General features: G+C 36.4%; 1 protein-coding gene across 12 annotated transcripts in view; it reads left to right on the top strand.

The window, feature by feature from the left end:
* Window positions 1-25,322, top strand: part of ERC1 (ELKS/RAB6-interacting/CAST family member 1) — a 550,857-nt gene that overhangs the window by 453,545 nt on the left and 71,990 nt on the right. For 7 of the 12 annotated variants that reach the window (XM_078075442.1, XM_078075441.1, XM_078075446.1 and 4 more), the window contains one exon: window positions 12,118-12,216. In XM_078075442.1, coding sequence (XP_077931568.1) covers window positions 12,118-12,216 — 99 coding nt within the window. Of the gene's footprint in view, window positions 1-12,117; window positions 12,217-13,705; window positions 13,773-25,322 lie in introns of all 12 variants that reach the window. The other 5 variants (XM_078075452.1, XM_078075449.1, XM_078075453.1 and 2 more) reach the window with 1 other exon arrangement.

The following is a 25,322-nucleotide window of genomic DNA, read 5'->3' as shown; positions in this document are numbered from 1 at the left end:
TTAATTCCAGTATAGTTAAAACAGTGTTATATCAGTTTCAGGTGTACAATATAGTGACTCAATACTTCCATACCAAACCAGTGCTCATTATAAGTGTGCTCTTTAATCCCCATCCCCAGACCATCTCCCCTCTAGCAGTTTGTTCTCTTGTAGTAAGAATCTGTTTCTTGGTTTCTCTCTCTCTCTCTTTCCTTGCTCTGAGCAGTTCTTGAAACTAACAAATATAAATCAACTTAAAATCTTCCTAGTAGTACATACAAAGCCTGGCTGTTTTTAGAGGTAAGTTCCACCAGACAGCAAACAGCAAATAATTCCTACCTTAAAACAACCATTCCAGGGCGCCTGGGTGGCTCAGTCGTTGAGCGTCTGCCTTCGGCTCAGGTCATGATCCTGGGGTCCTGGGATCGAGCCCCGCATCGGGCTCCCTGCTCAGTGGGAAGCCTGCTTCTCCCTCTCCCACTCTCCCTGCTTGTGTTCCCTCTCTTGCTGTGTCTCTCTCTGTCAAATAAATAAATAAATAAAATCTTTAAAAAAAAAAAAAAAAACCATTCCGAAGAATACAAAAAAAGGAAAGTTCCCTGATTCATTTCATGAGTTTAGCATAACTAAATGCTAAAAATGCAGACAAATAGAAAAAAATCATAGGCCAGTATTACCTATGAATGTAGATAGAAAAATTCTAAATAAAATATGAGCAAATTCAACAATGTGTAAAAATATTACACAAAGTGCAGTTTATCTTAGGAATTTGGGAGGGTTTAATACTTAGATTCAGAGCAAATGGGAAAAAGGGATAATCTCAATATATTATGAAGAAGCCTTAGGAAAATGAGGCTGGAGTGGTATGATGTGGTCAGACAGTGAAGGCCTTTGGTGTGTTGTTCACTGTGAGGGCCAGTAGATAGATTTTTTTTTTTTTTTAAGCAGGATAGTATTAGGATCAAATGGTCTATTGGAAGATAACTGTGACAACAATTTAGAAGAAGCAATAAAAGAGTACACCAGTGGTAATATAGATGAAACTGGACAGTTAATTACAGGGGAAATATTTGGAAGCAGGATCACCAGGGCTTTGTGGCTTAATTGGATATAGACATTAGTGAAAAAGGAGGAGTCTAGAATGATTCTGAGATTTTTAGATTGAGCAACTCAGTGAATAATGACTACATTCATGGAGATAAGAAACAGCAAGTGGAGAGTTACACGTGGAGTGGTGGGGAAGGAGCGGGGAGCTCTCAGTACTTCTGCATGGTGATATGTTTGACATATGCTGTCCTTTTTGTGTTTTCATGAAGTTGCCACACTGATATGAAGAAACAGGGTAAAGAAAATAACATAACAGTTTGGAAGAACAATTTCTGATTCATAAGGAGTCTCACAAAGTACCTCTGTCCTACTCCCATTTGTCACAAGTATAATAGCTTTAACAGTGATTTAATCTGCTGTCCCTTTCCATCTCTGTTGAAGGATTAAGAAACCTTTTTTAGGCTGGTCAACAGAGCCTGCAACTATAACTCTTAGATGTTTTATCAATAATGAGAACATAATATACACTTATATCATTATTTCCATAAACCTCAGAAATAATAAAATGGGTGCAAATAAGATACTTGAATATATTGACCTTTCCATATCAAATAGGAATACATTTTTCTACCAGGTGTGTACATTTTTTATGCCATCGTTTGTTGGTCTTTATTTAAATTAAGTAAAAGTCCATTAGACATATGGGTGTTTTTATCCATTCTCACCCTTCCTTACCTTTGGGTGAAACCAGGTATGTATCTTAGGAACCTGGACTTTCTAACATTCCAGCCATATGACCAGACAGATTTAAGGCTTTTCACCTTAGGGGGAAAGCTGTTATTTGGAGGAAGAGTGGTATAAAACCTAATGATACTTAGTTTAATCAATTCAAATTTGTCAGTTTCCACATGTACAAGATTATTCTTTACAACATTGTTTATAACAGCAAAATATTAGAAATAATCTAAATCTGCATCAACAAGTCAGCAAAGAGAACGAGGCAGCTCTTTATTTACTGATACGGAAGGCTCTTCAAGATAGAGTTAGATGGAAAAAAAATAGTTCAGGACAATGAATAGAATATGCTCCCATTTGTTAGAGGGAAACATGTGTGCACGCACATGGCTGTGCCATTACATAGCCATGGAATGTCAGGAAATCTTTGGCGGTACACATAAGAAACTTGAAAAGGAACTGTCAGGAGTAGGAGATAGACTGACTTTTACCGTTAAAAACTCTTGTACACATAAATGTACAAAAATATTCAAAAGAATAGTTAGATATTTAAAAATAGCATGGCAGCGATGGGGAGAATTGGTCGGTTCGGGTCACTGCAGCTGAGATTCTTTATGGTTTCATTTTTCTTGAGGTATAATAATGTTTGAGGATAATAAACTTCAAGATTCCATCAGTAAACTGAAAATACTAATCAAGACCACCAAAATTAAACTACCAAACTGATTTAAGAATCAAAACAAAATCAGTGGAAGATACATTTTCCTGTTATAGAACTTGAACACCAGTTGAGAAAATAAAATGTAAAGGTAATCTGACTATGACAGCTGTTGGGCTAAATTCAGTACAGATATTACTTCTAATCTTATTGCCTTCCTCTTCATACTGCACTGCCTCACATTGTTCTTCTCAAAGCTGTTCAATGGGTGGAAAACAAACTGTCCTGGTTACAAAGATAATCTTTAGTCATTTGTGTATAAAGAAAGAAATATATAGCACAACTCAAGAATAATTAATGACTGGGGCCCCTGGCTGGCTCAGTCAGTAGAGCATGCAACTCTTGATCTCGGGATTGTGGGTTTGAGCCCCACGTTGGATATAGAGATTACTAAAAAAATAAATAAATAAAATATTTTTTAAAAAAGTATTAATGACTAATTTATATTTTTTCATGATATGAAGTTTAAAACAAAGCTCAAGGGTAATTTGTTGAGATTGTGTTATATGTATAACGAGCGGGACACCTGGGTGGCTCAGTCGGTTGAGCGTCTGCCTTCAGCTCGGGATCGGGTCCCGAGTTGGGCTCCTTGCTCATTGGGGAGCCGGCTTCTGCCTCTGCCTGCCACTCCTTGTGCTTGTGCATGCTCTCTGTCTCTCCTTCCCTCTGACAAGTAAATAAATAAAACCTTTAAATAAATAAATGTATAACAAGCACTGAATCTGACACACCTAACTGAACTTCTTAGGGATTATGCTTTTTTCATTTTGTATATCAAATACCAATATAACTAATTAAAGTTTAATTACAATTCACTGTGATAAAATTATTTCCAAGGTTTAACAAATGTATGCAGAAGTAATTTTAATATTTTCTTAAGATAATTATAATTGGAATAACCTAAATTAGTAAGGGTAAAATTTATTCACAATATGCTTTCTAAAATATCTCAGAATATTTCCAACTATTATTATTTCTGAAACTACTTAGATAGCTTAATAACAATAGCACAAACTGAAAAGCAAAGATTAGGGAACTAGAGAAAATCTTAAAGACTGGAATTCAAACCTTTTCTTTATTTTTTATTTATTTATTTATTTATTTATTTATTTGACAGAGAGAGACACAGCAAGAGAGGGAACACAAGCAGGGGGAGAGGGAGAGGGAGAAGCAGACTCCCAGCTGAGCAGGGAGCCCGATGCGGGGCTCAATCCCAGGACCCTGGGATCATGACCTGAGCCAAAGGCAGACGCCCAACGACTGAGCCACCCAGGCGCCCCTCAAACCTTTTCTTTAAATACCTGGGTTTGGATAACTAACATACACCATTTCTTACCCTAACTATTTTTCTCTAACATGGTTAGGTTTTCTCTGATACGGTTTCTCTAACACCTTGTTTGAGCACTGACATCTTAGAGAAAGGATTACAGAATAAACAATGAACTCCTTTTCCTCTGAGAGGGTGTGTATGCCTGTATACATAGATAGGCATTTAAACTAAAGAAGTTTATTTTAGTAAGTTTCTTCCTTTTTCTTTCCCTTCCTTTCTTCAGAGAGTCTTATTATGTCATTGGATCGGATCAGGGGAATTCAACTATCTGCACATGCACGTGGCATGGTTCAAGAGGGAAAATATCTGGATGTAAAGTATGTTTCATGTCAGTAAAACATGAAGGATTACTCCTTTTGCTTGTTGGTCTTATGTTCAGAAGAGCATAGTACAAGAGCTCCTTAAGAGCACAGAGTCCTACAACCTATAATTGCTAATGCTCCGTGAGCGGTCAGTATTTTAGAGCTCAACCTCATGACGATGCAGGGAACAAACTTCAAATTTCTGAACACTAGATGTAGAAACACTAAACTTTAATCATCTTCATGTCTTCTGGAAATGGTGAACTAAGTTCTTATGACTATTTCTTCATTCACTTACATGTATCAAATAAGTAATCTTTGGTCTTATCTGTCTACTGTGATCAGTTCCTTTGGGAGGATTTCATACTCCCTCCTAAGAAATATTTGAAATACCTTCTGCCTTAAAAGTGGATTTGTGTGTGCTTTATTAGTACCTCTTTTTAAGTTTTTATTTATTTTTTTTTACATGAATGGCTCCTATTGCAAGCTGCTACATTTTTTTTTTATTAAAATTCTGTTTATTTATTTGAGAGAGAGAGACAGAGCACAGGCAGGGGGAACAGCAGAGGGAGAGGGAGAAGCAGACTCACTGCTGAGCAGGGAGCCCAACACAGGGCTTGATCCCAGCACCCTGGGATCATGACCCAAGCCAAAGGCAGAGGCTAGACTGACTGAGCCACCCAGGCACCCCATAGTATTTCTTTTTAAGTTTTTAAACTTAAACTAGGTATCACATATTAAAGATTAAGTATGACATGTTCTAGGAAAATAATTAATCAAGTATATTTTCACTGTGCATTACTACTAAAAGCAACATGGAAAAGTTTCTTGACCATACGAATGATGTGCCAATGTTTTGCTCACTTTCTGGGTACACCTCTTTGCCCTTTCCTCCCTTTGTCCCCTTCCCCAAGACCTACTTTGCAGAAAATTTTCCATTTGTCATGCAATACCACATAACATGAGAAAAATTACCTTACATATTTTCAAGGTCACCCTAAATCATCTCAGAAAAGAGAAATTTGGCTATCCCAGACAATTTTTGATAAGTATTTTCTTTGCTGTCATTTTCTGGAGGGAGGAAACAACTTAGTAATGTGCATGTATTATTAGGTAAAAATGTGGAGAACCTAAATGTCCAACGATACGAAACTCATTAAGCATCCATTCAACTGAATACTATGCAGCCAGTTAAAATTAGATTTAAGAATTTTTTTTTTTTTGCATTCAATTTTTTTCATCATGGTAAGTGTACTCTTTAATCCTATCACCTATTTCACCCATCCCCCATACACCTCCCCTCTGGTAAACATCAGTTTTTTCTCTGTAGTTAAGAGTCTGTTTCTTACTTGTCTGTCTCTCCTTTTTTCCCCCTTCATTCCAAGAATAAGTTTAATATAATTAGCATGTCAGCCTACTGACTTAAAAATTTCATAACTCACATTTTTAATGAGTTATTGCCCAGGCTGGGACTTTCATTATAATGTTGAATAAGAGCAGTGGTAAAAGATAGCCCTTTTTGTCCCTCAATTTAATGTATTCACTTCAAAACTTTTACCATTACACAGAATGTTCGCTCTCTAGTGAAATGAGGAGAGAGTTCTTCATTAACTATTGATTTATTAATATTTACTATTTCTTTTTGCATCATTTTTGGTAAGTTGTTTTTTAAGAAAAGTATCCCCTTTACCTAAGTATTTAAATGTATTTGCATACATGTAGTATTTGATGATTTTTAAAATGCCATCCTATTTTGGTCCCTTCTAGTATGTGTTTGTCTTTTTTTCCTTGACATGCTTTGCTGGACATTTATTATTAATTTCAAAGAACCTGATTTTTATGTTGCTAATTATTTCTGTTTTTTAAAATTCACTAATATTTGCCTTTATCTTTATTTGTTTCTTCAATTTACTTTAGGCTTAACTTACGTATTTTCAGTCTTAATTTTTTCATTTTTTATTTTTTTAAAGATTTATTTATTTATTTATTAGAGAGAGAGTGCAAATGTGAGCGTGGCAGGATGGAGGAGAAGCAGAGGGAGATGGAAAATCTCAAGCCGACTCCACGCTGATCATGGAGCTGGACTCGGGGGCTCCATCTCACGACCCTGAGATCACGACCTGAGCCGAAACCAAGAGTCAGATGCTTAACCCACTGCACACCCAGGCAGCCTTTAACATTTTCTTTAAATAAGGGTATTCAGAGGTTGTTTGAGGTTATAAATTTTTATCTAAGAACTACTTTAAGTTGTATTCTCAAGTTTTGGTATATTGTATATTCATTCTTTGTTGACTATAAATAGCAATTTCCATTATGATTACCTCTTCTTTAATTCATAAGTTACTTTTAAAATACATTATTTAGGGGTGCCTGGGTGTGTCATTTGGTTGGGCATCTGCCTTTGGCTCAGGTCATGATCTTGGGGTCCTGGGATCGAGCCCCATGTCAGGCTCTCTGCTCGGCAGGGAGTTTGCTTCTCCCTCTTCCTTTCCCTCTGTGCTCTCCTTCTCTCTCTCTCTCAAATGAATAAATAAAACCTTAAAATAATAAAAAAATAAAATACATTATTTAATTTTTTAAAATGTTCATTTTTCCTTATTTTTTTCTATTTTTTTATTTTATTGAATATGATTAACATACAGTGTTACATTAGTTTCAGGTATGCAATATAATGATTTAATTCTATACAGGGGCGGCAGTGTGGCTCAGTCAGTTGAGCATCTGACTTTTGATTTCAACTCAGGTCATGATCTCTCGGGATCATTAGATGGAGCCCCGCGTCTGGGCTTTGCACTTAGCGGATAGTTGGTTCTCTCTTTCCCTCTCCTTCTGCCCCTCCCCCCACTCAATGCACATACACACTCTCTCTCTCAAATAAACCTTTTTTAAAAAATAATAATTCTGTACATTAGTCTGTGCTCATCACAATAATGTACTCCTTTTTGGGAGGATACACCAAAGCAGATGTTAAAGTGAAATTTTTGCTATAAATGCTTGTATTAAGAAAAAAAATTCAAATAAACAGCTAACATTACACCACAAGGAACTAGGAAAAGAAGAAACTTGGCTGAAATTTAGTAGAGGAAGGAAATAACAAAGAAAAATCAGAAATAAATAAAATAGAAACCAGAGTAAACAATAACATAACATTGAAAGTAATGGCCAGTTTTTCAAAAAAATAAAATTTGTAATGCTTTAACTACGTTTGCTAAGACAAAAAAGAAGACTCAAAAACCAAAATGAGAAATGGAAGAGAAAATAATACAGCAGATAACCACAGAAATACATAGTGTGATAACAGATTACTGTAAATAATTATATACTAACAAATCAAATAGCTTAGGGGGAAAAAAAACCATAATTCCTAAAAACTCACAAGTTACCAAGATTGAATCATGAAACTTGAATCCAAGAAATAGGAAAAAAGTAATTATTGATAAATATGTATTTATTCCCATTTTATTACTTGTTTGTTGTTGTTTCTGGCAATTTTCTCTGATCCTTTCTTGTTTTTGTCACTTTTGGTCTCTCCTTTGCACTCAGAGTGTTTAATGTTTCTTGCAGGGCTGGTTAAGTGGTCACTAACTTCTTTAGTTTTTGTTTGTCTGGGATACTCTTTCTCTCTCCTTCTATTCTAAATGACAGCTTTGGGGATAGAGTATTCTCAGCTGCAGATTTATCTCCTTCAGCATTTTGAATATATCATGTCAGTCCCTTCTGGCTTGCCAAGTTTTTGTTGAGAAGTCTCCAGCTAGCCTTATGGGCTTTCCCTTGTAAGTTAAGGACTTCTTTTATCTTGCTGCTTTTAAGATTTTCTTCTTTGCCACCATATTTTGCAAATTTAATTACAATGTGTCTTGGTGTTGGCCTGCTTTTATTGATTTGATGGGAGATCTCTGGGCCTTCTGGATCTGGATGTCTTTTTCCCTCCCCAGATTAGGTAAGTTTTCTGCTATTCTTTCTTTCTTTTTTTTCTGCTGTTCTTGAAATAAATTTTCTGCCCCTTTTCTCACTCTTCTTCTTCTGGGACTCCTATAATATGAATGTTAACTGCATTTGATGGAGTCACAGAGTTTCCTAAGTCTTTTCTCGTGTGGCATAATTCTTCCTTCTCTCTTTTGTTCCACTTCATTATCTTCCATTACTTTGTCTTCTAGGTCAGTAATTCATTACTCTGCTTCTTCAGCCTGCTGTTCATTGCATCAGCCTGTTTCCAATCTTGTTTATTGCATTCTTCATCTCTTATTGATTCTTTTTTAACTCTTTTATCTCTGTGGTAAAGGTCTCACTGATGTCTTCTATTCTTTTCTCAAACCCAGTGAGTATCCTTATGATTGTTGCTTTAAGTTCTCCATCAGACCAGTAACTTAGATCTGTTTCACCTAGATCTCTGGCCCTGGCCTTATCTTGTTCTTTCATTTAGGATAAATTTCTCTATCATGGCATTTTGTCTAAGTCTCTGCCTTCTTCTGTGTATCAGAAAAGCTGGTTATGTCTCCTGCTCCTGAGAGTAATGGCCTTATGAAGAAGAGACCATGTAGGCACCAGGCCTGGTGCTTCAGGGAGTGTCTCTGGTGTGTGCTGCATGTGCTCTGCTCTTGTGTTTTGGCTGCTCTATCCTTCAGGCCAGTGGTCTGCAAAGGCTCTCCTGGCCTGAACATGGCAAGTTTTTGTTTTGTTTTTTAGTTTATTCTTTGTTGTTGTTGTTGTTGTTATGTTAATTACTATACATTACATGATTAGTTTTTGATGTAGTGTTCCATGATTCATTGTTTGGCAAGTTTTAACCAGGTGTACTCTGATCTACTTGTGAAATGAGACCTGACAACAACTCCACTGGAACCGAGGCCCTGCAGAACTCTCTGGTCAAGAGATGTGGTGTGGTAGGGGTTTGTACTGGACTTTTGGGGGAGGGACCCACTGCACTGGGACTGAGACAGGCTTGACTGAGAAGGGCAGTCCTGCCTAAGCACAGGGGGGTGGAGCTTTGTGTAAGCAAGTTAGGCAACCAGTGTAGGCCTTGTGCTGCTTCCCACAGGTGGTTCTGTGTTTTGCTGAGGGGTTCTGCTGCCATCTTCAACAGACTATAGAATAATATTTAATGGCATGATAAAGTATGTTCATAGTGATGGTGATAGCTAAAATATATTGGGTGTGTATTTTATGCCAGGCACCTTTCTAAGTGCTTGTATTAACTCAGTTGATCCTCATAACAGTCTTATAAGGAGAAAGTATTGTTATCCTCATTTTAAAGGTGAATAAACTGAGGCTCAGAGCATTTAAGTAGTTACCCCAAACTTAGATAGAGCAGATAGAGCAGAACTAGAATTCAGATCCAGGCAGTGTGCCTCTAAAGCCCTTACTCAGGCATTATCATATGAAAAAATACCAAGGAAAAATCGCTTTAAATAAACTTTCTCATGGAACTAATCAAAGTGCTTTTAATCTAGGAAAGAAAATGTGTTCAAGATACCCAATCAAATTTTGACAAAAGAGAATTGATAGAGGGGAAGGACAACTTATCGTACCAGCTATCAAAATATACTATAAAATAATAGTAATTTTTAAAATACTATATTGGGGGCACCTAGGTGGCACAGTCAGTTAAGCATCCAACTCTTGGTTTTGGCTCAGATTGTGATCCAGGATCATGAGATCAAGCCCTGCATCAGGCTCCATGCTCAGCGTGTGGAGTCTGCTTAAGACTCTGTCTCCCTCTGCCCCTCCCCCCAACCCTGCTCTCTTGCACACGTGCTCTCTCTCTAAAATAAATAAAGAAATCTTTTTTTTTTTTTTTTAATACCTATTGTAGGGGCACCTGGGTGGCTCAGTCGGTTAAGTGTCTGCCTTCAGCTCAGGTCGTGATTCCAGGCTCCTGAGATTGAGCCCCACCTCCTTGCTCAGTGGGGAACCTGCTTCTCCCTCTCCCTCTGCTGCTCCCCCTGCTTGTTCTCTCTCTCTTTCTGTCAAATAAATAAAAATCTTTAAAAAAAAATACCATATTATAGTAGAAATGGGAAGAAATATGGAAAAAATCAGAAGAGTATGCCACTTTTTATGTTTATAGGGAAGAGGCTGAATGGATACACCTAAATAGTAAGACTGATTATTACTTATCAGAGAGGGATTTATAGGTCATTTTTTTTAAATTTTTCAGATTATCTACAGTGAACATTTTTAAATCACATAATATTAGGAAGTTTATTTTCAATGCTTTAAAACTTTAGGTCTTAATTATATTTTGTTAGTGTAATATATTGCTATTTAGTTTTATGCATAGTCTACCCTGCATTTTCTGAATTGTTTGGTGTACAAAGTGTGTATGTATGTGTATATATACACATATATTAATTGTGGGGCACCCTGATCAGATGGGGGGGCCAGTGGCACAGGCAGTGAAAGATTTCACCCAAGGCAGAACAAAGAAGATAGACGTTTATTGAATACACTGCAAGGGAGCAGCAGGCAGGACAGAGAAGGAGAGACTGCCTGCAACAAGGCAGTGGTGAGGGACCAGTTATAGGGCAGAGTGAGGAGTTATGGGAACGTATTGAATTTTCCCTTTTTTGGTTAACCGTGCCTGGTTGTATGTAGCACAGTGGTTAGTTACGGCCTGTGGCTGTTTCAGGGTGGGTCGCTTAATGAGCCTGTTTGCATCAGCTTGGTGGTCGCTGTGCCCTTTCATCTTACTCAAGTTCCATTGCTCAAGCCTGTTGCCTAAAAGCAGCCTCTACATTTATATTTCTATTTATCCTTATACTTATATTTATATAATACATTTATGTGTATGTATATATATATATATATTTTTTTTTTTTTATGTATTCATTCATTTATTCAGGTCTTGTATTAACCAATCACACAGAATCACCAATCCAGTCCTTTTTGGTAAACATGGAGAAAAGACAATGGGATAATAATCTTCTAGCCTAGTGTTGAAGAGTTTCAGAATCTCTGACTAATTTTGAAAACCCAAATGTTTATTGATGGTGTTAAGAAAAGCTATTGCATTTTATGTATGTAGCTTCTGTCTGATCATCTTACTGAACTTTATTATAAGTTGTAACAGTTTTTCAGTTGATTCTCTTAGATTTTCTAGGCATATAATCATTTCATTTACAGATAATGATAACTTTTTTCCCCCAGTATTTATGGTCTGTATGTTATTTAACATCCCCCAAAATGGAATAGTTGTTTAAAAAATGAGTAGTTCTAAAAAAAAAAAAAAAATGAGTAGTTCTTATTGTAACATGGAAATATGAGTCCTACATATCATGAAGTGAAAAAACAGTTACAGAGTCCTATCCTAGGTATGGTATAATCCAGTCTCTATTTTAAAAAATAAAGCAAGCACTGCATAAAGGGCTTGATTTGAGAAGATTACTCTTTCCCTCAAAATTTCTGTACTAATTTAGGTGCCTGTCTTAGTTTGCTTGGGCTGCCATAACAAAATACCATAGACTGGATGGCTTAAAGCCCAGTCCGGAGGCTAGGAAGTCCAAGACCAAGATGCCAGCTGATTCAGTTCCTGGTGCAAGCTCTCTTCCTGGCTTGCAGAAGCCAACTTCTTACCGTCTCCTCCCATGGCGGGGAGGGAGGGAAAGAGAAAAAAGGTAGAGAGAGAGAGAGAGAAAGTGACTGAGAATGAGAGAGAATGAGAATGATCTCTTTCTCTTCTTACAAGGCCACAGTCCTATCAGATTAGGGCCCCACCCTTAGGACTTCATTTAACCTTAATTACCTCCTAAAGACTCTAGCCGGATATAGTTACGTTGAGGGTTAGGGCTTCAACATGAATGTGGGGTGGGGTAGGGAAGGGGTGCACAATTCAGTTCAGAGCAGTGCCTAATTTTTTTTCCCTGATATCTTCAGAAATCCTATGTTTAATTTTATTTCAGACAGAATTAGTTTTATTATTTCTAATGACATTTTTAAAAGACTTGTTACTTTACAGTGTATCATAGAAATTTTATCTCAGTTTAACTTCATGAATCATTTCTTCTTAGACACAAAATCGAATGAAGCTAATGGCCGACAACTATGAGGATGACCACTTCAAATCCTCCCATTCCAATCAAACCAATCATAAACCCTCCCCAGACCAGGTAAGACTGTTCTTGAATGTTTTATAAAAACAAATGTGCTTTTATTTTCATGTATCTTATACTAGCATGTTACAAATTCCGGAGTATAAGTTAGAAAAATAAAAATAAATAATTAATTTCTGAAATCTCCTTCACTCATGTTTTTAAACATAGATTCAATTTCTGTACAGGAAGGTGGTGGTAGATGATTCTGAATATTTTAAGAGGAGATACTCAAAAGATTTGAGGACTATAAGGAATCCTTGAATTGGTTGAGAAAAAAATTAATCTCAGATACATACTAATTTGTAAGTGTCCTACTTTTCTTATTAAAACAATGCCTTATTTAAAAAAAAAAAAGACTTGTTCCTTGTGAGCTCAATAAGACACAATTCTGTTTAGAGATAACTGTTGTTTAATTGCAAATTTTTAAATCTCTCATCATCACCTATTATTAAGAGTGAAAATTTCTTCTCTTCCATTTCCTTGGTTAATCTCCCCAGTATATGTTATTCTCAAGGAAAATTGTTGCCTTCAACTTCTCAGCAGTGCAAAAGAGGCATTGATGAGTCTGAAGGGAACCATATTCAACTCCAGTCTTTTGGAAGAAGGGAGCTCTCCCAAGATCTTGAAAATGATGGATGGGGGAGAGTGGTGAACAGATTACCTCATATCCCAGTGCCAAAAATCAGATTTCAACATCTCTGTCACACTCAATCTTAAAATATATAGCAGAAGAAAAAAAAATAATAGTTAAGTAATTACATCCATATGACTAAAGAGCCAAGGGAAGCTCCCCCACTAAACATCTCCACTGAATGATAGCCATGACATTATCTTAGAAGAAGAAATATTGCAGATGAAAACAGCAGTAATATCCAAATTGCAATTTTTTCTAAGATTCAGAAGGTATAGTCACAGTATGATGACATTTACTAAGCCAGTTGAGGCAAGCCTTATATTTTAGAGGGAAAACAATACCAATCTTAATGTAGGCAGAATGCAGAACTGTCTGCCTGATGTCAACCGTCTTTCTTTGCCAAGAAATGATTTTGCTATCTCTGCCTGTTCTTGATACCCAGAATTAAATTTATGCCAGTGTATATAAGATGAGTATTAGATCCTTTCCTTGAAACAGGTTTTGATAATGAATAAATACTAGAAATTGGATGCCTGGGAGTAGTGGGAAGCAAACAGAAATGAGGAAAGTTTAAAAAAAAGGCAAAAATAAAGAAAAGCCTCCAACCTGATAATTTTGCCCAGATCCAGCCCTGGGACAGAGACAGTGTCTTGGAAGAGTAGGAAAGTAGAAGTGTAATGACAAACTAATTACTAATTTGGGTAGGTTAGGGAATTTAAAGCGTTAGAATCTAATATTAAAAAGAGTCAAGAAATTAGAGACCATTTTCTTCTACATTATGCTTATGTCTTTGTTTTAAATACTAACCAGCTCTTTTTCATTCCCATGCTGCTCTGGGGCATTGTTCCCTTTGTCATCTCTCTCCCCTAGGATGAGGAGGAGGGTATATGGGCATAGCCAATCAGATGCTCTTAGTTCAGCCATTTTGTTCAGAACGGTGAGAAACACCTTTCCTTAACTATAGAAATGTTTTTTGTTTGTTTGCTTTCAATTTTTTTTTTTTTTACACAATCATTCTCACATCTTGTTTCTCTGTAATTCATGAAATTGTTTGGTGTGCCTCTGTTTTATCATTTTCACATGATTCCTGTGTGTATTGCTATGCTTCTGACATAGTGGGGTTGGGTTTTGTGGGGTTTTTTTTCTTTTTGTGTGTTAATAGTCACTTTTATAATTTCTTTTTATACATTTTTGGGAGAACTTCCAGGGCATATAATTAAATTTCTCCTGTTGTGATTTTATTAATAAACTACCTTATCTAGTGTGATTTTACAGTGTCCTGGTAAGGTTTATAGTGACTTTGTCAAACTGGAACTAGAAAATTGATCAAATACTCTGCCAGTAGGTTTGGGATATACTTTTTATGATAATTAATTATAAATATATGTCTTTAAAAAAATTGTACTGTGAACTAAAACCTTTTGGTTCTATCTGTAAAAGGATGCTCTGAATTCTCAGGGTCAGTGGTTCTTATAGAGTGTCTACCAAGGACATCCCCTAGAGCTTTGACATTACTCTCAAACTGTCCTTAAAAATAAAGAGAAGTAAAGGAAGACCTTTTAAAAAATCGGTCTAAAGAATTCTTTTTCCTCTCTTTTATGGATTGCTGCTGTGTTAAACAGTTGCCAGGACACTGTCTAGATTCTCCTTTCCAGACCAATTGGCTGGAAAATATAGTCCAGCTGTGGCAGTCTCTCCCTTTGATCTGATGCCCTGGAGGTTTGACTAAGGAAATCCTTTTCTTAGAAAAAATAATGATTACAATTAATAAGTTCACACATATTGGTGGCCTTGCACTCCCTGGATTCACTGCCCTTGCTTATTGGTGATCTCACTCTTTTGGAGTCAGTTCTGTCTGAAAAGTCTGTGTCTTGGTGTTAATACTTCTTAAAATGATGAGAACATGTGTAGACCTCTCACTAGCAAACACAGCCAAGAAGGATGATGAGGTAAGTTGTGAAAAGGGGCACATACTGTGAAGATGGGAAACTTTCCAAATGACTTTATCCTGCGGGTGTACAAGGCAAAATGTATACCAGCCAAAAAGCTATTTGGATTAGGGCGTTGCATGCCAGACAAAGCTAAAGCTGAGAAAATTCATTTGCTAATTCTATTTATCTACACTGCCCCCTGCAAGGGTAATTATTTGTCATCGTGAAGGATGTGGGGGCCATACAGTAGTTGAACATAGAATCAGTCCCCTCCTTCTAAATGAACCTGACTTGTCTATTTTGGCAGAACATAGGAGCCTCTTGGCATGCCTTAGCAGGAAGCATGTCCCTGACATATATGAATAGGATTGTATTGGTTGTATACCCTTTTTCTAGCCAATCAGAAAAGACAAGTTAGTGTTACAGGAAAGAAGGCCCGTAGATAACCTCACCAGGAGACAGAAAAATGTTAAACCTACACATAGACTTGTTCCTAAAGTCTCCATTTTATTTTATTTTCTTCTCTAATAGAATAGCTCCTAGTAAGAGTTTAAATGCTATTAATTTTGTTTTTTTAATGATTGCACTGTTGAGCTTATTGCACTAAAATATTAACTGCCATTGGTTTAACACAGTGCAGTTGCAATTAGCTGGCCATAACTGGAGTTTTTATGATACGATATTTCAAATTTTCGAAAATGTGCTATAAATGTCATAATATCATAAGGGTTTTACCTGAAGAAATGCATGAGTGACCCCTAGCACATTGTGGAAGTCTTGACTTGATCTCTAGTTTTCTTCACTTGTTTTCTTGCTAATTCTAGAGAACAGATTTTCTTAACAAAATTTCAAACTTTTGAAATTGATGGTTTACCTTATCAAACTTAAGAATGTAAATAATGCTTTATGCCTAAAACATTTTATAAAACACGATATACATGTCAGCAAAGCATGAGTCTTACTAGATATAATCAGTACTCAGACAGGAAGAGAATCATAGAAGTAGAGAGCAGAAAGGGGTCTAGGCAATTTCACAAGAAGTGGTAGAACATAATGTTTAAGAGTCGAGGCTTTGGAGCGGAATGCCTCTGGTCAGATCCTAACACCACCATGTATTAGCCTGTGACTTTGGACAAGGTATTTAATCTCCCCATACTTCAGTTTCTTCGTCTTTCAAATGGAGGTTGTTGTGAGAAGCAGATGAGTTGTTACAGGCATAAACTCTGGAGCCAAACTGCACGGCTTTGCATCTAGACTCCTCCACCTTCTCTGTGGCCTCAGGAAATTAACTCAATCTTTGAATCCCAATTTTTCTGTAAAAATGGGTTTATTTATTTATTTATTTATTTATTTATTTTTGAGAGAGAGTGCAGGGAGAGGGAGGGTCAGAGGGAGAGAGAGACTCTTAACAGGCTCTGCGCCCAGCACAGTGCCCGACATAAAGCTCAATCTCACAACCCGGAGATCCTGGCCTGAGCTGAAATCAAGAGTCAGACACTTAAGCAACTGAGCCACCCAGGTCCCCTGTAAAAATGGTTTTATTAATGGCCTTCTTTGTAGGGTTGTTGGACAGATTATTAAGTTAATGTATGTAAAATGAATTAAACAGTGCTTCCAGCATGTACTCTGCTTCCATTATAATTTGTTGTTGCTGTTGTCATCATTAACTTGAATCCATCTCCAGGAAGTAGTCAGTGTTCAATAATAAGTGTTAGTTACTATTTTTATTAATATCTAGTCCAGTGCCCTCATTCTGTAGGTAAGAGTGCAAAAAAATAAATAAATAAAAGGATTTAGATGTGACGTTAAGGCCCCCAGGCATTTCTGTGATCTGGAAAGAGGAACTAGTAGCTGACAGTGAAAGAGATAATCTAAGACATATTGGTGATTATATCTCCCTTTTCATCACCAAAAATTTAATCTCTTATATGCTGAGGAATTTTTTCCCTTGAGAACACACCTTGAATTTTTCTATAAAAGAAATTTATTCATTGAAACTTTCTTTAAATTTGCTGTCATAACCCTCCTGAGACACACAGAATAAAGCAAGTGTTACCTCCAGTTAGGAAGCATGAGAGTCCCTTCTCTCTCCCCTCAACCTATAGAAAACCCATGTGAAATGTGTCCCTGCTACTGTCTGTCCTTTTACTTTGTGTTTTCTTTCTTGTTGTTCCCTGACAGTAGAGTGTAGGCGCCATGGGAACAGGGACTTTAATATGTTTGATTTTATATTTCTATCATCTAAAATAATGCCTAGTATACAAGAGGCTCAGTAAGTATGTATTGAATTAATTAACTTCTGAATTCATGAAGTCCAGAGAAGATAAAGTAAAGTTTACATTGAAACCAAGAGCACAGAATTAGCTGTTACCTTTAATATCAGCATTACTAGTACAAGAAAGGGAAATTTTGAAAGGGAAGATAGGAAAAGTGTCTAGAAACAAAAGACTTGTAGAGAGAAATGTTAAGACTTTAAAGGAAAGTCATAATTAAGTCATAGAATCTGGCTCCTGTAGTTTTATACTAAATAAAAAAGAGTTGAGTATAATTCAGAAATCTTTTCTACTTGAAAACTGAACATCCTTCAGGTGGAAACTTTTCTCCTAGTAACCTGTGGTTCATAGCCATCAAGAAGAGCCTGGAGCATAATAGCTTTCATGGCCATGTGCTCTTTGTGGACCTCATTCTGGGGAAGCACTTTGTGTAAACTAGCACCAGACCCCTCAAGTAAAGGATGTACTTGTCAAGAAGCTTAGCAGTTGGTCTTGTTATAAAACCATTCCGCTGACTAAAATCTGGAAACGAGTTGCATGACTATTAAATCAGCACTGTAGCATCTCAAAACATGATTTGAACCAGTATGTTATGAAACTTCTTTTTTAATTAGCGATGATATCAGTGTTAAGACAAGCATTTAAGACAGATTAAAACAAGTGTCTCTTTCTTTTGGCATTTCCTTTTCCTTATTGTCTGTCCTAGTTGAGTTGTCCACAAAATCTCCTTCTTATCAGTTTGAAACATCCTGAAAGTAGTCTCTTGGTTAGTACTACAATGGAAATCTCCAAATCTCTAGAGAATATATCTCTAGAACGGAGGTATTAGATTAAGATGTTACAGAATTGATTGGGGTAGTGAATTAGAATATTTTGTCAGTATAATCCAAATTATTTATTGGACCAACTGTTTAAACAGTTTGAACCAATACCAAGATCAGTTTTTGACATAACAGGCAAGAAAGAATTTGACCTTGTATTTTCAGAAATGGATCAGAGATTTTAAGCAAGATGCTTCTTTCCTAAAAAGCTTGGTAGGCAGTAGAATTAAGGAAGCGGGAGGATCCTAGTTGCAGGAAAAGGTAACATTTGTTAAACACTATGGGCCAGACACTTTCATATCTCTTATCCCGTATTTAATTTTCACAACCACTCTAAGAACATGTTTATCAATGAGGAAACAGAGTTCATAGAAGTTAAGTAATTTTCCAAGATGACACAGGTAACAAGCGGCAGACGTTTAAACCCAAGACTGACATCAGATTCCCATGCCCTTTCCACTATACTATAATTAAAAGAGAAGGAATATTCCACTTTACAGTTCCTTAGATATAATAAGATGCAGGGTAGAAGTATGTTGAGTTGAATTGCATTCCTGTGTAAGAAAATAACAAAACTGCCTTTGCCAGTAAGGGATTTCCCTTATAAAAGGTACCTAAGTGGATTTCTGACCTCACTTCACTGATTTTTTTTTTTTTTTAATGAATATAACTAGCCAGGAATGTGGTAACAAATTTGGAACTGTAGAGATTAGGAAGGGACAAGAAGTGGGTCTTGGAGGTTGAATAAAGTTTGGGTGGATGGAAGGGGAAAGAAAAAGAATTTTAGATGGGAACCACCTTGAAGGAAGGCCCTAAGAAGGAGTAGCAGCCAGTGCAGAAACCAGCCTTGCTAGAACAAAGGATGTCATTGTCCTTTTATTTTTTCATTGTTATGCCCCAACCACATTTCTGTTTTAATATAGGGTACCCATAATTCAAATAGAAAAACTACAAATATGAGTATCTCACAAGAACAGTTATATATTGAACTTTACAAAAGATTAAAATAGCAGTCAGCTTCCCCTGAACATTGTCTGAATTCCTGTGTTCTGAGTTGATTGCCTCCTCCTCTAGTTCTGATGCTCTTGGGTCCTAGTCAGAATGTGGGTTTTGGGAGCAGATTGCCTGGTTCCAAACCTCTGTGTACCTACTTTATTCATTTGTAAAATGGAAATAGTAATATACCTACCTCATAAGGTTGTTGGATGACTAAATGATATAATATAAAGCCTTTAAAACAGTGTCTTTGTATGTCATGGTTGCTTGATTAATGTTAATTATTAATGTCTGCAACCTGAGGACACACATTGACAATTTTATAGCATGATACCCACCTCCCTTCCCTTTCTGCCTCCCTCTCTCTCTTCCTGCATTTTCTTTTCTTCCTCTTGGTTCTCTTGTTCTTTTAATAGGAGGATTGGGTGAGAATTCATTAACAGTCACCTTTGGATTCAAAGTGTTCTTATACCACCTAAACTCTAGTTTAACAGCATTTCCTGTATACTCTCCTAAGAAATGTCTTAACTGGTTTCTTCTTTGTCCTAGGTACACAGGCTTCTTTGTGCTTTTCATATTCTCCTCCTCCCTCCTTTCTGCTTCCCAAAATTAAATTTAGAATTCTCAGTTTTTTCTGCTCTTCATGATTTGCCAGAGGGTTCTACTCCTTCCACTCCTAATCTTTTCATCCTGGGTTCTCTCTAGCAGTCTCAAAACTCTGTCCTCTGCCTATGCCAAGCTCTCCACCAACTCTGTCTGCATACCATACTCAGCAAGTCCCTTCTACAGGCCCCTCATTCTTTAAGCCACTATCTCTTCTTATCATTAGTATATAACTATATATATATATATATATATATATATATATATATATATATATAATTTAGATGCTGTGTCATTTTTTTTCCTGGTCTCAAGCATCTTGAACCTATGTCAAATCCAAAAAGACTTTGGAAAATAGAGCTATTTTCAACAAGAGCATTGGGGAATAGAGGCTAAAAGATGCTGACGCTAATAGTTACCATTTAAAGAATACCTACTGGGGCGCCTGAGTGGCTCAGTCGGTTAAGTGACTTCCTTCAGCTCAGGTCATGATCCCAGGGTCCTGGGATCGAGCCCCGCATCGGGCTCCCTGCTCAGTGGGAGGCCTGCTTCTCCCTCTCACACTCCCCATGCTTGTGTTCCCTCTCTCGCTGTCTCTCTCTCTGTCAAATAAATAAATAAAATCTTTAAAAAAATAAAGAATACCTACTAAATCCCAAATACTTAGCTTAAACTTATAAGCATATTATTGAATAAGAATATTCTTATTATTGAATAAGAATATGCTTATAAGTTTAAGCTAAGTATTTGGGATTTAGTAGGTATTCTTTTTTTTTAATTTTTTTTAAAGATTTTTTTATTTGACACAGAGAGAATACAATACAACAAGCCTAGAAAATAGACACCGTTCTCATGATTTTACTGCTGAAGAAACCGAACTTCAGAGAAAGAATTTAGCAAACTTATCCAAGTTCACATTGCCTGTAGGTAGTAGAGGCCAGATATGAACCCAGGTAAGTCTGACTAAGCCAAAATTTGACCCACTTCCAGTAAGGAAACATAGCTAGGAGAGTTTTTTTTAAAAGGTTATTATGCTTTTTTATTCATACTAATTATAAGAGAAAAGAGAGTAAGAATATTAAATTACAATTTAAGAAAAAAAATTAATGAAGAATATCAAAAAGAAACCCCTCGTAAAAACCTAGCTTAACAAGTAGAAAGACCCCATAGTAAAGTAGAGAAGGAAAAACTTTCTCCTCTGCTTTCTTACATTCAGTGACTGGCACCTGTGAATCAAACTGATAAAAGACTGATTAACAGGAAAGAAAAAAAAAAAAACAGATTCAATTATGCTTGAATGCCCAGGAGCTTACAAAAAAGTGTAACTCAAGGAGGCAGTTAGAATTTGGGGTTTATATATCATTATAACAAAGGGAGATAAATTGTGGAGAAGAAGCTAAACAAAGGAAAAAGGATTCAAGGCTTCTGGGGAGAGGGTAAACTATAGGAAGGTGACTTGGGAATATATGGTAAATAAGGGTTATTTAGTAAGGTTTGTTGCAAGTAAGAGTCTCAAGTAATAAGAGTTGTCTCTGAAGTTCTTTTCCTGGTAGAGGAGAGAGAGACCTTTACAAAGGGAAATACATGTCCTGCCTTATGACAAAAAGGAAGATTGGCAGAGAGCTATGTGCTTTTAGCTCAAAACAACCCTTAATGCCAAAGGGGCATATTTTGGGGTGGCATACTCATCCCATTTAGTATGTATTATTAGACTAATTTGTAACTGAGTAATATTCCATTGTCTGGATGTACCACACTTTATCCATTCACCTACTAAAGGACATCTTGGTTCCTTCCAAGTTTTTGCAATTATGAGCAAAGCTGCTATAAACATCTGTGTGCAGGTTTTGTGTGGATGTAAGTTTTCAACTCCTTTAGATAAATACCAAGGACCATGATTGCTGGATTTTATAATAAGAGTGAGTTTAGTTTTGTAAGCACAAGAAACTGCCACTATCTTCTAAAGTGACTATTATCATTTGCATCCCCACCAACAATGAATGAAAGTCCCTGTTATTCTTGGCAGCATTTGGTGTTATCAGTGTTCTGGATTTTGGCCATTTTAATAGGTGTGTATTGGTATCTCTTTATTTTAATTTGTATTTCTCTGATGACATATGTTGCAGACCATCTTTTCACATGCTTATCTGCTGTGTATCTTCTTTGGTGAGGTGTCTGTTAAGGTGTTGGTCTTTGGCCCATTTTTTTAAATGTGTTGTTTTCTTATTGCTGGGTTTCAAGAGTTATTTGTATATTTTGGATAATAGTTCTTTATCAAATATGTCTTTTGCAAATATTTTCTCCCAGTGTGTGGCTTGTCTTCAATCTTGAGATTGTCTTTCACAGAGAAGTTTTTTTGTTTAATGAAGTTGAGCTTATCAGTTCTTTCTTTTATGGATCATGCCTTTCATGTCTAAAAAGTCATTGCCATACCAAAAATCACCTAGGTTTTCTCCTATATTATTTTCCAGAAATGTTACAGCTTTATCTTTTATGTTTAGGTCTGTGATCCATTTTGAGTTGGTTTTTGTAAAGAGTGTAAGATTTGTGCCTAGATTGATCTTTTTTCATGTGGCTGTCCAGTTGTTCCAGTGTCATTTGTTGAAAAGACTGTCTTTGTTTAGTTGTATTGCTTATGCTGCTTTGCCAAAGATCAGTTGACTCTATGTATGTGGGTCTATTTCTGCGCTGCTTTATTTGTCTGTTCTTTTGTCAGTACCACACTATCTTGGTTACTGTAGCTTTATAGTAAGGCTTGAAGTCAGGTAGTGTCAGTCTTCCAACTTCGTCTTCTCCTTCAAAATTATGTGGACTATTTTGTGTCTTTGCCCCTCCATATGAACTTTATAGTCAGTTTTCCAGTATCCACAAAATAATTTGCTGGGATTTTAATTGGGATTGCACTGAATCTAGAGATCAAGTTGGGAAGAACTGACATCTTGACAATATTTGAGTCTTCCTATCCATGAACATGGAATATCTCTCCATTTGTTTAGTTTTTCATTGATTTCATTCATCAGAGTTTTATAGTTTTCCTCATATAGATCTTTTACATATTTTGTCAGATTTATACCTAGGTATTTCATTTTCGGTGATGCTATGTAAATGGTATTGTGTTTTTTATTTCAAATTCCACTTACTCATTGTTGGTATATTGGAAAGCAGTTGACTTTTTTATATAAACCGTGTACCCTACAACCTTGTTATTATAATTGCTTATCAGTTCCAGGAGTTTTTGTTGTTGTTGTTGCTGTTCATTCATTTGGATTTTCTGCTAGACAGTAATGTCATCTCTGAACAAAGACAATTTTATTTCTTCCTTCCCAGTCCATGTATATTTTATTTCCTGTTCTTGTCTTATTGCATTAACTAGAACTCCTAGTATAATATTGAAAAGAAGTGGTGCAGGGACTAGCCTTAAATGTACATGATCTTAGTGGGAAAGCCCCAAGTTTCTCACCATTAAGTACGATGTTAGCTATCTTTTTATTTATTTATTTATTTATTTTGGTAGATATTCTTTATCAAGTTGAGGAAGTTCCCCTCTATTCCCAGTTTACTGAGAGCTTTTATCATGAATGTGTGTTGAATTTTGTCAGGTGCTTTTTCTGCATCTATTAATATAATCATGTGATTTTTCTTCTTTTGCCTGGGTTAATGTGATGGGTTACAGTTAATTGATTTTCAAATGTTGAACCAGCCTTGCATACCTGGGATAAATCTCACTTGGTCTTGGTGTATAATTCTTTTCATGCATGGGTGGATTCAATTTGCAAATATTTTGTTGAGGGCTTTTACATGTATGTGAATGAGAGATACTGGTCTGTAGTTTTCTGTTCTTGTAATGTCTTTGCCTGGTTTTGGTAAAGCTGGCCTCATAGAATGAGTTAGTAAGTATTCCCTGTGCTTCTATCCTCTGAAAGAGATTGTAGAGAATAGGTACAATATCTTCCTTAAAGGTTTCATAAAATTTATCAGTTAACCCCTCTGGTGTAACTACTTTCCTAAGTGTTAATCTTAATCTTTGTGATAATGCATCTTACAATTAGTAGACTACAAATGCGTTTTCCTAAAAAATTATAAATCCTAGGTATATTTCTTTATGTAGCTATAATATACCTTCCTTGCTTCAAATATCAATAACATATAGTATAGAAACTCCATATAACTCCAAGGTTATATGCTGTTTTTAAACCTGGCACTCACATCCTGTTATTCTATTTAGTAAGTGTCTCCATGTTTAAGGAAGAGTCCTATTCTTGGGGAAAAGAAATTGTTTTCTATAAAATAAATGTCTGCATTGAAATTCATTTTTTTCAATTAATTTTCAAAATCAAAATGGAAGCTATGTTTTTAATCAGATTTTATTCAAGGCAAAAAAATACTGAAAACAGAATCATTGAAGGAAGTGGGGAGTTGTTTAATGAGTATACAGCTTAAGTTTTGCAAGATGAAAAATATAGAGATTGGTTGCACAACAATGTGAACGTATTTAACACTACTGAACTGTACACTTAAAAATGGTTAAATGGAAACTTATGTGTGTTTTACTACAGTTTTTTTACCACAATTTAAAAAAAGTTTTTATAAAATGTAAAAACCAGCTAATAGTATCTTCTGGCAAAATATATTCAAAATATGCACTGAATATTATTTGAAACATTTTGTATCTTAGTGAAGTAAGAAAGAGAGACATCCTTCTTTCCCAGATAAATATCTCAGAGTTTTGAAATGGAAAATGATTGAGCTTGTTTAGCCTTTTGTTCTCTGCTTGGGAGCAGGGCTATTTATTTGTTTATTTTAGTAGTTTATCTATTAGCATATTAAAGAATTTGTGCTGTTTGCTGGGCTTCCTTGAGTTGAACTGCTTAGGATAGGAAGCCCCTTCAAAAGGGTCATTTACATAATACATTATTTTTAAATATGCTCACATTGGGGCTTATTTTCACAAAGGTCCACAACTTATTACCAAGGCTTTATTTAGGCAGCCTAGCAGCTACAGGAGTAGTTTTGTGGGTTTTTTTAAAGATTCTATTTATTTATTTATTTATTTATTTGAGAGAGAGAGAGCACGTGAGAGGGGGAGGGTCAGAGGGAGAAGCAGACTCCCTGCTGCCAGGGAGCCTGATGCGGGACTCCATCCTGGGACTCCAGGATCATGACCTGAGCCGAAGGTGGTCGCTCAACCAACTGAGCCACCCAGGCGCCCCAAGATTTTATTTTATTTTATTTTATTTATTTGTTTTAAAGATTTATTTACTTATTTGACAGAGAGAGACACAGCAAGAGAGGGAACACAAGCAGGGGGAGTGGGAGAGGGAGAAGCTGGCTTCCCACGGAGCAGGGAGCCCGACGGGGGGGCTCGATCCCAGGACCCTGGGATCATGACCTGAGCCAAAGGCAGACGCTTAACGACTGAGCCACCCACGTGCCCCTTATTTATTTATTTGACAAAGAGATAGAGAGCACAAGTCAGCAGAGCGGCAGGGAGAGGGAGAAGCAGGCTCTCTGCTGAGCAGGGAGCCCGATGCGGGGCTCTATCCCAGGACCCTGGGATCACGACCCCAGCCGAACGCAGACGCTTCACCGACTGAGCCACCCAAGGACCCCATAAGAGTAGTTTTTAAGTGGGTTGAAACACTAAGTTTGGGAACCATCTTTTAGAAATTAGCATTTACAAAAACACTCTGAACAAGGGTTTTTAAAGTAATTTTACCAGCTTCAGTGAACTGGGGTCTTTACTTTGCTTTTTGTTTTGTTTTGTTTTCAACATTTTATTACGAAAATTTTCCAATACATAGGAAAGTTGAAAAAAATTGTATCTTAAACCGGAGTCTCTAATTATTTTGTTGTATTTACTTCA

Source organism: Halichoerus grypus, chromosome 6 (genome assembly GCF_964656455.1).
Source record: "Halichoerus grypus chromosome 6, mHalGry1.hap1.1, whole genome shotgun sequence".
NCBI classification, from domain to species: domain Eukaryota; kingdom Metazoa; phylum Chordata; class Mammalia; order Carnivora; family Phocidae; genus Halichoerus; species Halichoerus grypus.
This window is presented reverse-complemented; position numbering and strand designations above follow the sequence as displayed.